General features: G+C 42.5%; 2 protein-coding genes across 3 annotated transcripts in view; both read left to right on the plus strand.

The window, feature by feature from the left end:
- Window positions 1-2074: 2074 nt before the first annotated feature.
- LOC121590116 lies at window positions 2075-5114 on the plus strand. Its single transcript, XM_041909519.1, has 4 exons — window positions 2075-2329; window positions 2407-3715; window positions 3802-4177; window positions 4259-5114. The coding sequence occupies exons 1-4, from the start codon at window positions 2181-2183 to the stop codon at window positions 4405-4407; spliced, it is 1983 nt and encodes a 660-aa protein (XP_041765453.1). The 5' UTR covers window positions 2075-2180; the 3' UTR covers window positions 4408-5114.
- A 1973-nt stretch (window positions 5115-7087) lies between these two features.
- LOC121587671 (protein TANC2) overlaps window positions 7088-13205 on the plus strand; it is a 116768-nt gene continuing 110650 nt past the window's right edge. For both annotated transcript variants that reach the window (XM_041904655.1, XM_041904657.1), the window contains exon 1: window positions 7088-7947. The gene's annotated coding sequence lies outside the window, so the exon portion shown is untranslated. The remainder of the gene's footprint in view (window positions 7948-13205) is intronic.

Consider the following 13205-nt stretch of genomic DNA (forward strand, 5'->3'; position numbering starts at 1 on the left):
CGAGAAAAACTTCGGACTCATCGACTCCGAGTCCGGATCAGTCCGGGCGAGTAGTTTCAGTTGGTGGTACAAAAACAGTAAGGCTTTTTTAATTATGACTGAGTTTATGGGAAGCATGCGGTACAAGCAAAAAGGTTTTTAAATCTGACGGAAAAGGTAAATATTATTACAAGAAAGAAAATTGTTATACTGTATCGTACATACTCGATGCCTTACTTGAAAGTCAATGAACTCATCAAGAATTGTCTAAACGATAATGGACAGTCATTTTGGGAATTAGCAATTACAACGTCAACCTAAACTACTCGCCCGGACTCTACCGAACTCGTTCCGATTCAGCCGAATTCACCCGGACTCATCTAGATTGATCCGGACTCCTCCGCACTCATCCCGACTGGTTCGGACTGATCCGAGTCGAATCCGGTAATGATCCAGAGTCGGAGTCATATTTTACGCACCGGAGTCGGAGTTGATTCATGACTCCGCTCCGGATTACCCATCACTAATCGGGACTCGGGAACAGCACCGCCGCTGCATCTCATTCCTTGTCCGGTCGAATCGTGGACAGGAGAACATCACGTATTCCACGTCTTCTACGGTATCTCCCACTCGGGCAGTTAGTCGAGCCATCCAGGGCGAGTTCTAAAACAACTCCTTGCATCCACCGCTCGATCTCCCCAAGGTTAGTCTTCGCCAAGGCACTGACCTGGTCCGTTGTCCTTCCCAAAAATGTGAAGGCTACGTCGTCAGCAAAGCCGATGATGTCTGTTCGTAGTCCTTCCAGCGACATTCGGAATAGGTCGTCATACATGACGTTCCACAATCTTGGTCCTAGAACCGAAACATTAGCAACGCTAGCAGAAACTGTCCTCGACTCTACTCTTTCGTCTGTATCGTAGTGGATCTTCCGGTCCTCAAAGTAGTTCCGCAGCAACGCCTACGCCAGCAAATAAAGAGTTTTTTTTTTGCGCTGCAGAGCTTGGCCAATCGCTGTCCAGTTTGCCGTATTAAAGGCATTCCAGACATCCAACGTTCTCTTTCGCTTTTTGTCCAGCGCGACCTTGCCGTTATCCATCACCCATTGGATGGCATTCCTTTACGGAACCCATATTGCGCGTCCGATAGTTCCCCGGAGAACTCGAGGTGGGTTGCCAGCATCCACTGTATCAACCGCTCCAAAACCTTGGATTTGGTAAACAGCACCAGAGTTGCTGTCGCTTCCATTTATCGGGGACCATCTACATCACCTTCAGAGACATAAGCTCCTCAAATTTCTTGCGAGAGCAATTAATGTGGATATTATAAATAGGATATTCTACTTCATACTTCCCTTTAATCTCAAGCGTGATTAACGAAATCGCCAACAATGTATTGGAGTGAAACTTTACTTCGATCGAGCAAATGAGATTCAGCTTCTATGTGAACCAAATCTCTCTATCTGATTTGCAAAAGTCCTTACAGTTAACGATGACGGGTATGGAAAAAACAGAGTTTCCGTGATTCCGATGAAATTGTTTTAAAGAAACCGAAACCTTTGCCGATTTTGAACGCGATAATTGTAAATATTTTCTTTTTTCGTTGGAAATGCTTTAATATGTAACAAATAGATAGGTAAATTACATGATAAATTATGCCACAACCATAGTATTGTACCGTGACATGGTGCATGGTAAAGGAAATGCAAATCGCATTTGAGTCATGTTTGTTTACACTAAACCAAATCAAAGAGCATTCCCGCTCTAGCCGGTATGATGGTGTGTCGACCAGGAAGAAGAAACATGCTAGATATGCCGCATAGGTTTCGCGCCCGATGAAAATGCTCTGCCAAAAGTTTCGTCAGTCAAACATTGATTTGCTCGTACAGAGCTCGTATATTTCATAAAAATGTGTTGTTATTTGATTTTATTATCAATATTATTGTAAAGTATAATTTTATAAGTTTTTTCTGTACAATCAAAAACTTCAAAACAGTAAATAAGATTAAAAAATAGTCCCAAATCGATGTCCAAATGATAGGAATGGTTTCCAAAGTAACACCCTTAATCATCTGTCAAATTCATTTCATCCACGATCTTGAAGCCAACGGAAGGAGGACAAACACGATAGCTTTCGTTATTCAATTCTCAGTACTCGACAAGAATACATGTGCTTTACAGTGTTTCGCAAAGGCGTCCCGCAAAATGGCTTCCAAGCAAATGTTTGCTCCCGCTGGGTGTAGCGCTTGCAGTGTCCAAGGTGCAAATTTTCAGTGTTTCACGTGCGGAACATATTACTGCGGTGTATCGTGCCAGATGAATCACTGGCCCATGCACAAAGATTTCTGTATTCCGTAAGTATTTCTTGAGAAAGCGATAATAATGGTATGGAGCATACCCTTCAAATAGCCCTCGGTTTTGTGTATTGCAGTCGATTGGTTACGGCAACCCCACTGTTGGGAAACTCGGCATTACTAACACAATATCCACCTCCGCCGATTACGAAGCCCTCGAACGTGGTGTCAAAGCAGGAGGAGACGGTAGCGTCTGCTGGGGATGTATCGAACAGTCCCTCGAATGTGGTGCCCCAACAAGAAAAAATACCGGAACCGGTGATGAACGTTGTGGCTACACCGAGAATATCAACCGATGTGCAGCAGACTCGAAATGGCAACGTTCCGGCAACAACCGGTGCCAATGAAGTGGCAATGACGAAATCACTATTGAACATGCAGATACAAAAGGAAAATAAACCACCCGCAGGACCCATCTCCAATGGCGAAAAACTGATGTCGAAATTGATGAACAATCCATTGGCCGCACTGAAAGCTAACCAAGCAGCCCAACCTGTCGCAAATGGAGCAATCCCGAAAGCTACGAATAACCCGTTCGTTACGCAGAAAGGAGGGTCTCCACCGGTAGAAACTGTTGCACAGGAGGAAAAATCCATACCGAAAACGTTGAAAAATCCCTTGCAAGCGCTGAAAACAAACCAACCAATCGGGTCCGCTGCCATCGAAAAGCCTGTCCTTAAAACTGTTGTACCGCCACGTACTCAACTTTTGCAACACGGTGTTTTCCCCGAGCCAGGACGAAGCGTGAAAATTTCATACGTTGCAAACGATCGGCTGTTCGTTTATGATTGTGGTCCCGGACCCAACGGAGAGCCAAATAGCTTCCAATCGTTGATCGTCCGTTCGCTGCAATGCGCCATGACTGTTCAAGATTTTCTGTCGGCACCACCAACGGTGGAGGATATTGTGTTCGCACCATTTGAGGATGACTTCTACCGGTCGGTGGTGAAGTCGGTTCAGGACGGTATTGCCGAAGTGTTCTTCCCCGATTTTGGCAACTGGCTAAAGGTAGAGTGGAAGAAGCTGAAAGAAATTCCAGACCCGAAGATCAAGTATGCCCATACCGTGACACATCCGGTTTGGATCGATAATGTTAAATCGATTACGCTGCGCATGAAAGAATTTCTCGAGACGATGGTCGATCTACACGAGTTTTTGCTGACCACGGTGATCGACATACCGAATACACACATCAAAATGGTGGACATGCGCCATTCGCTGCAGCAATACGTACTGAGCGAGAAGCTTTTGGCCATGCAAGATCCAGCGGCCTCATCGAACATACAGAAAAAAATGGCTTCCCAGCTGCGACCGCCGGCGGCCAACCCTGTGCCAAAGCTGGTAGTTACCAATCCGACCACGTACAAGCCAGTGACCATAATGGAAGTGAGTACTTATCATATTATTGTTTATTTTACAATTCGTCACAATGATTTTCTTATGCTAAATTATTTGTTCTTGTATTTTTCCAGCTGGTTGAGACCAACATTTGCGAAAGCAAGGGAACCGAATTGATGATCACGCATGCTTTGCATGCCTTCAATGAGAATAAAATCTCAGTGATCACCAAATCGAACTACACTGCGTTCGAAAAAATGATGAAGGAATGTCAGATGTATGGACAGATCGATCCAAATCCATACAATCCACAGGAGCAAGAAATTTGTCTTGTAAAAGTGAAGGACATCTGGCATCGTGCAGCGGCAGTAGATTTCAAGGACGGCAAAGCGGTACAGTTCTATTTGCTAGACTTGCCCGCTTTCACAGATGAGGACATCGATGCACCAGTTCGTCGATTTCCTCCCGGATTGACACGACATCTGTTTGCAGTCGAAAGCATTGTGGAAAGTAAGTAAAGTTTCGATAATGATGGATGATGGTTAAATTAAAAATAGATTCAAATTTAATTGAAAAAAATAATTGTTCTAGATCCGGAGTTCTTGCTGCAGGCTATAAACGGAGATGAGAGCAATGTGGACATGTTGCCGGGAATGGCGATTAGGGCGGATGTTCATCATACAAATGATGAAGAGATAGGTGATACTATCCACCTTAATGTCGTGGCTTTTGAAAAGTGAAGTTAGTATGCTTTATGGTGAGCATATGTATTTTTCCTCATCTATTTTGAACGATTCGTCCATACTTCCATTTATTTCGATCATTATTTCATTTATCTTTTTGACTTATTATTTTGACTTATTATTTTGACTCGCAAATTATTTTGATAATCAAACGGACACGAAACGTATGGGTGATATTTTGCCATGAATTAGAATTTATCGAAAAGGTTAGCGATCCTAAAATCGACAACATATGTAAGAGGTATAGAAACAAACTGGAGTATTGCATTAAATGGACTAAACAAGATCTTGGAAAGTTGTGTTTCATTTGTGTGATCTTGACAGTTTTTCATAATTCATAATTTTATAGTTATTGAATTTACAATTATTGCATCTTGAAGCAATGGAAATGTTTTCTCCGTTGATTTATATATTTTCACCACGAGTATTTTCTTCAACTAAATTACATTCAATCTCACTTCAAGTTCCTGAATTAATAAAACCAAAACTACGGTACCATTGATTACTTATTTACTTAACTGCACCGCGAAATTTAATAGTGCCTTTTGATGTGTTCGTTCACATGCGTGCTTATTGCGTTGGACGGGTAATATTGAAGTACAAATGTATGAATAATACAAGACAAGTTTGTGATGTATTCATATTTCGAGTAGAATTAAAACTGAAATGTCATACCTAAACCAGAATCTTAAAAGGATTTATTTTTACACAAGATGAACACTATAACATGATGACAATATGAGTTTAACAATAAATAGATAGCATAATTGTTCCAACCTACTATAATTTTGTGATCTAGCAATTGGTTTATTTTTATCTTTTTCACATACTGAATTAATACATATATTTCTGTTGATAAGTTCTTTCCCTTTGAATTAGAGGTGAGTCAAATTAACCAGAACCGTATAGTTCATTCAGTTTACGTCAATCAACCGGTTCATAGGAAAAGACCGCTATAGTTCTTTTGATACATCAAAATAAAAAATAAATAGAAATCATGAAAATGAGTTCAATCATTCATGAGCATGTCGAAAAAATGAATAGAAAACCTTCCCACATTGCAAATGTCGAGACAAGACAAGAAATAGTCGATTTTAAACAAATTGAACTTACAAATAAAAATCAACAAATGAACTCAAAGCGTTCGCGATGCCAAAATCGAGCAATTTTTTGCGACTCTGGTTAATTTTTGAGGAATTATTTTTTAACCATTTCTTTCGCGATACTGGCTACTAATTCAATATTTGGCAAGCAGTTTTGGGCAGATTGATTTTTGAACGTCATGCCACAATACTCGAAGGAATAGTGATGTGGGCAACTTGTACAGGGCGAATGAAAATTAACGAAAATAATATTTTTTGATAATAATGCACTAGATACTCGTCCAGAAATGGATTTTAAAAGTAAGGCTATTCTGCTTCTCAGCTTTTTGCTTGCAACGTTTTCTGGAATAAAATGACATTTAAACACTTCACATAACATTTAAAATACTTCTTTTCATTCTTTGCTGACACGAAAACAATTATAAAAAAATAAAATACTTCTACAGCGGGAACAAATCGAGAAAATGTCTCAGTTGTAAGTAAAATATGAATTATAACATATTTTTATATGTAATTTAGTGAGAATATTTCAGAAACAGAATATTCTTTCTTTTGGTATACAAAACATTTTATTAGTTAAAAATCTTTGTAGATTGAACATTTCTCATTTATTTCCACTCAATTATGAAAACGAACCTCAGATTGAAATAGAAAAAATAGTGTATTGCTTTCAAATAATTTGCAATAGAGTTAGCACAAGTAATTGCGATAGTTGATATGAATATTCGATAGTTAAGTAAAGTTGCCGGGAACTTCCATTAGAGCTACGCGTAAACATAATCAGCAAACCAATCGTACGCTTTACACGATCTTCATCGACGTTTAAAGATTGTGCTTCTGTCTTGTTTTTTAAACAACCTTCGCAACGACTCCCGTTCCAAAATCCTTACTTTGAAAAGAACGAGCAAGAAGTAGGAGAATTCTATGAAAGACCGTGATGTTTCAATTGCCTTTGCTGCTCCTGCGTTCAATGCATTTCCTGTCCCTCTTTCCACCCTATAGGAAGTGCATTGAGTCCTATTAGCTGTAACGTGCCACTTTGTCTTTTCCTTTTACTCTCTAGAAACACGCATCTCTAACGACACGAGTTCAAGAAAAAAAAATTCTCATCATTACAGTGTCGTTGATCCTGATGCTCACGAGACGTACGTAGTTGTGTCTGATCGGCATTTTCTCGCTTGACGAGATGCATCGCAATGTTTTGACATCCTTTTCATGTTTTCCCTTTTTTGGTGTGTCTACAGTGCATTGAATAAGTTTATCTACAGACGGAATCTTAAATGTAGTTCATTATTCAGCCTTATTAATTGTATGACTCACACATTAAATCGAATTTTGTTCATAGTGTGAATATTTTAGCACATTCTCCATATCAAATGTATTAATTATTTTGGAGAATAGAATGCCCTTCCAAACATATGCAACACTGTACCGTGATCGAGCCGAGGCAGTCGTGCGCACTGATGGAAAACCATGTGAAGAGCGTACGATCGGTATCGTCAGCAACCCCCATGTGCACGATCACGAACGCACTGCGCACAGCTTTTCACGAACGTTAGTTTCCATTTTCCCACCGCAGGCGTCGGACGGCTTGCCGGGCGCGCTTTGCTTAGCGAGCCGGCGCGGAAACACCATTGTGTGAAGTAGTGTGGCTTCACTTCCATTCGCTATTCCGATACCAATATTAAGATGTCCTAGACAAGTGTCTCCACCGCGTGTGTGACCAGTAGCGTGTACAGAATATCTATTTATTTATCTATTTATTTATGTTATTTATAACGACCGGGAGTGCGCTTACCCTTATTTATTGAAACTGCCACTGCAAGAGCGTTAACGGAACAACGTGATCGATATTTATTTCGGGTGCAAATAAAATTAAAGTGTGCAATAAATTAAATTCATTTAGAATGAATCGAAACCCGCCCGCCCGGCCATCCTTCGTCGCAATTAGTTGACGGTTGTGTGGATGCGTTCCTGCCTCCGCGATTCATTCGTTTATCGGTTGTGCTTGCCTTGGTGATCGTTTTGTAAGTGACTTTCTCGAGCCCGTGCCAAAGTGCTTGGCCATTTTTCATCCCACTCATCGCCACGAGAAGCTGTTGAAGTGAAAGCCATTAAAAGAGAAAGAGCGAGTAAACAAATGTTCTGATAACAAATTATCCATCCGTGGAGACGTATATGTGTATGTGTGAGTGTATGTGAGAGCATGACACGGTGTGTGTTAAGTGTGCGCTGATCGTGCGGAACCGGAGCTCGGAAGGATAAATCACTTCGGGGGTCAATTAATCGCCCCAAGGGGTCCCCGAACGGGCCTGACCGATATTTTACCCTCGTGCTTTGCTACCTGCCTTAGTAAAGTTTGGCCGCGGCATCGGAGCAAGGCGTTAGTGTCGAACCTTTTAACTTCAACCCTACTGTGCCCGTGCGACGTAAGGTAAATGGTTTTCACGGTTGCCGAAAATTAATTTTAATTAATTTTACTACCTCCCAAACTACGCTGCTGCCGTGCCGAATTCGGTGCGCTTCAGATCACTGCTTCTAGTCCATCAGCGAAGCCTGCGAGTGCAAATTGCCGGTAAGATCGGAACCGCGATCAGAAACTGAGGCGCAAAACTGTGGCAGTATGTTAAACACTGAAGGAAAAACAAAAACACAAATGTAAATGGGTGGTAAATATGTTTCTTTTTGTCTTAGCCTTTCTTCCCTATGTTTCGCGGGACGGGGCGCACCAGAGCGCAGTGCAGCAGGTAACGCAAAGGGGTTGAAAGGTTTCAAGGACTTGAATCTCGCGCAGCTTTTTATCATGGACCGGCGATCGAGGACGATCTTTTCCGCCGGCAATTATGCGTAGCACCTTGTAAATGAGCATCAGGTTGGGGGAGAGGGGGCGAGGAAATAGGTGATTTACTTGAGCACCGTTCGGCACCGTTCACCTTTTGCAAAACAGTTTTGTGTTTGCTTTGTGTTTTATTTTTTGTATGGCGTGGTCTTATCTCATCGCCGGAGAAGCCGGAGAAGGATACGGGAATCGCTCTCGTATGGTGCTTTGCTTTGTTAACCCCCACCTTCAGCGGGCTCCGCTCCGTAGGAGCTGGTGCCCTTTTGATACTACACGATACCTTGGAGCATTTTTCACGACTGCATTGTAAATGGCTCAATTTATGTAGCGATCGTTGATAATTCAACGTCAATGGTGTCTACATGGGTATGTATGTGTGTGTGTGTGTGTGTCTGAGTTGATTTGTAAACTAGTAAATTGCAAAATGCTAAATTGATTATGATTCACGTGTCATGAGTTTCTTTTTATATAGCAGCGCAAAATGATTGGAATAAGTCAGTTAAATATTTGCAATTAAAAGTGATCGTTTTCTCGTGTTTAAACAATGCGATCGCCGTATTTCAAGCGAATGTTTCTTCCTTTTCTCTCTGAGAGTGAAATGTGCATCCATCTCCTGCATCATGCTCTATTTAAAGACCTTTATGTGTGCAGTTTCTGTGTCATGTCTTGATGGAATCGTAATGCAAACACGCCATGATGAATGACCGGTGTGACACTGTTTGTGAAACAATGTACCATTTCCGGTACCGTTTCAGCAAAAAAACACGTGCTACTACTACGAATCATGGCATACCGAGGGGCCCCAACTAAATGTAGCGAATTTGTCAATCTATCGTCAAACTCGGCCGCTTCGTGCATTGGAAAATGCTATTCCTGGTTGCTGCTCTCTCCGAGCCAACGTTTACCGTTTCCTGTTTCATGCCCGTAAACTCCGACCTTCGGCGTTTGCGTACCGGAACTGAACGGAAGAAAGTCAAATGGAAGGTGACGAAATGATGCGACTTTCTTCCCCTCCCTTACGGCTGCAGACGAACGTGAGCCAAGGGATTCCGTTCCGTCATTTTCCATCATCGATTGCTTTCCAGTTCAGTCGGTTTTAAGTAGGGGAGTACTACTAGCTCTACCGCTCGGCACGTTTTGTGTCGTCCCCTCAATCTCCAGATGCGCACGGTAGCTCTCGAGACACCAGTATCGGGGGGAAAAGCTGTGTTGAAGGTTGCATAAAGGCGCACCCATTTGTCTCACTTTTGCATTTCGATCTTGCTGCGTTCTTATGGTTCCGGTATGGTTCCTGTTGCGTGTGGATGCTCCGGGCGCTAGTAAAATGACTGTGAAACCCCTAGCACATCCCACCGATGGAATGAGAGCGGTAGATGGAAGGGCTGCGCCAGTGATGTTAATGATAATTTATAGGAAAATAATCATCTCCTCCCGTGTGCGAGTGGGGGTTCACATAGCGTTTGATAATCGTTTCAGTCAATCCCGACCATCAGGGGACGAAAGGGACAAGCGCACCTCCCGGTTAGAATGTTGGGTCTCGCGTGGTCTCGCGATCGAACGTACAAGCGTGACGACAATCATGAGGTTGGTGAGAAGGAGGAGTAGGCCACTTCGAAATGGGACACCAATGGGCTGGAAAATATTGATGCTTTTGTGCGATTTATTGTACCACTTGGCATCGTTCTCCACTCACCCTCCCCCATTGCATATTGGGATGTCCCTTTGAGATTGAGTTGTTGTCAAATAAAAATCCAACAACGGTTGGACATGTTGCGTTGGATCATCCAGCAACTCATTAGGGGTGAAATGTTACGTCAAACAGTAGCCGTTTATGGCACCATCATTCTGGGTTGTTTGAAGTGTTCCATCATGATGTGTTCAATAAATCGTATCAGTCTTTGCTATAGCAGTTAGACCGTACTTTTAACTCTGATATAGAGTAAAGAGTAACGCACAATATTTGGAATTTTATAATCCTTACAATGGTAAATTTTATCTTGATAAATTACCTCTTGTTGGAGTTGAAAGGATCAAACGTTTAATTGTAATATAGCTAGAGCATATTATGTTACGGTACATTTGAATTGCATCGAAACACATACTTAATGGTAGTAGCGTCAACTGTTGCTCATTAGCCGGTAGCTCGTTAATTGTAAAACCGGTCCTTGGAACATCACCAATCTCAAATATACTTTACTCAGTTTACCCACCAGGGGTTGTGAATGGTACCGTTTGACGGTCGCAAACGATGATAAATGATGTGCAGCGTCGCTGACGGATGCAGTTGTCTAGCAACACTTAAGAGCCGTTCGTTAATGCTGCTGCATCTTGAAACAATGCAACTGCTGATGCTGCCTCTGCTGGCTCAAAAGCTTTTCCAACAAAAATAGTTCCAGGCGGAAGTGCTAGGATTGGTTGGCTAGTTATAGCTGTCTCAAGTGGAGGATAGGGGGATACGTGCTGGTCGTATCCTTTCAGCCTGTTACGAAGGGCCGAAAAGACACGCACCGGTTCTGACCCACGCGGAGACTTGCAATATTTTGGAGAGTTTTATTGTCTTCCATTAAAAAGCATATAACGGCACGCGGGTGCGCGTTAACGACCTGCCAGATGATGCTGTACCGGCACGTGGTACGCCAGTTGGAAGGAAGATCCAAACTATCGATTCATGACAAATTACACCGGGTAGCCGACGGACCGGGTCGTAAAATAACAGCAGCTCTCGTTCTTATCCTAAAAATCCCACCAATACTTCAAACATCACGCGTCGGAAGTGCAACGTGTGATAACCCGTTGGAAGAAGCCTTGCATGGCGAGCGTGCGTACATGCGATCGCGCAGGATCTTTGCTCACAAGCGACCACGCGCGCGCGGTCATTGAACTGTCTTGAACTATGCCGCATTTTCCGGTTGTTTCTCATGTTTTAGAAACGAATGGATGAAGTCACACGGAAAACTTGAGACGCTTAGTTCTGGGGAAAAAAGACAGTTTCACTACAGCTCCTTTTGCTTCCCGTGTCGTTCCAGCCACGACTATGTTGAGAGGGTGTAGTACAGGCTCGGGCTTATTTTTCTTCCTCTTGTTTATGTATAGACCCTTCCACGGGATCAACAAACGAAGGATCATCCCTCGGTGGGTAGGTACAGTACCCGACGTTTCCGATTCCGAGTTCAAAGTTCTCGCTTCGTGGCTGATCGTGCTGCAGATGTACCATGGGGATGTTTGTGTCAGGAACACGTGTTATCACACCTCATCTCGTTTTCGGGCAGAATTCTTATCGCTTTCTCTTTCGCTCGACGCTTATCATGGTGCTGCATGTCTGGATCTTGCGTTGGGAATGGTTCTGCTTGCGAGAGAAGATTCATCCTCTCGATAAACAATGAGTTAGGTTCAGTGTTTTCTCAACCAGCCTCGCAAACGTGAATGAGGAATGTAATGTCGAAGGTCTTTGGCCTGATAGACCGTGGTTCGCGTTAGGGTAGGTACTCACACGGCCAGAGTGATGTGCAACGCGTGTAGCGTGCGTCCATCGCTGTACACGTGTGCTTAGACTCTCCCAGTTGCGTCGGTTGTCGGTTTCTTTCCCTCGCAGCAATTTCGAGTGCGTTGTGCGAGCGTGTGTTGAATGAAATGTTAAAACAACCTTGCGTTTGTTTTTACAAGATGATACACAACGTTTTACGTGCGTTTGCTTGCTCTAATCCATTTCCGACTCTTGATTGAAGCCTGCAGCAGTTTCTGTTTTTCTATCATATTTTTTTCCATCCTTTATCAGCCACATCGCGACTCAATATTACTCATCTTCAATGTTAAGGGATCGCATGCTTAGAGATTTTGAGGTTAAAAATTTTGAAGTTAGTTTTTTTTCTGCTTCGTTCTGTCGACTAAAAGAGGTTGCCCTTGTTCTATAAACCTTGGATTTGGGCTTATCTTGCCTAGATTTAGGGCGATAGTGGGAATGACCGAAAGTGCTTCGCCAGTAAAAGAACATCTAAGTTTGGGGGACTTGAGCTAAAATTTAATAAGAGAAGTGGCACCGTAATGAGACAGGGGAGAAAAAAAAACCGAGATGCGTCCCCTGTACAGGAACATAAAACATTAACAGCCACTGGAAATTTGTCACGCTCTTGACACCTTTGCCTGGGTAAAGGTGAAATGGTAAGGGAGTGGGATGAAGGAAAGATCATAAAAATCATACCGATCCTCCCGCTGCTGAATTTCCGGCCTGTTTTCCAGAGTGTTATCTTACACCGAGTGCTAGCATTGCTGAGTTCTAGATGCGAGTTCGTGGTATTTTTTTCTTTCTAGCGTTGCATCTAAACAGACTCTGTTGGTAGGTAGCTACGCACAAACCACAGACCCCCAGCAAACTCATAAAATGTAGTTTCAGGCGCATCGAACAAATGAGGCCCAGTTTCTTGGAAGATTTTATTGTGCGAGAGTTGGAGTAAGCAATGTTTATTTAATGTTTTTTTACAAGAACACTAACCTATCGATTCAGTAAAAATGAAATAATGAGTATGAACGAATGACGGTAGACTATGCTAACGAACATATGCTTCTAGCTGCAGCGTGTTTGTGTATAGTTATTTGTGGTCAGGATGAAATTGATGATTTAAACTTACGTGCTTTTAGAGTTGCTAGAAATCGTTTGAAATTCATCAAATAAGATGCTTTTTATTCAAGATAGTCAAATATTAATGATTGATACATACAAAAAGGTTTAAAAAAAGAGATATAAAGTCTCGAAAGCCTGTATCGGCTGGCATGTCCGCATAGGACGTTAGACCAAATTGAAGAAGACATACAAAAGGACGGTTCTTTCTTGCCCAGATGGCAGCAATTTTCCTTTC

This window comes from Anopheles merus, chromosome 2R, assembly GCF_017562075.2.
Source record: "Anopheles merus strain MAF chromosome 2R, AmerM5.1, whole genome shotgun sequence".
Taxonomy (NCBI): Eukaryota; Metazoa; Arthropoda; class Insecta; order Diptera; family Culicidae; genus Anopheles; species Anopheles merus.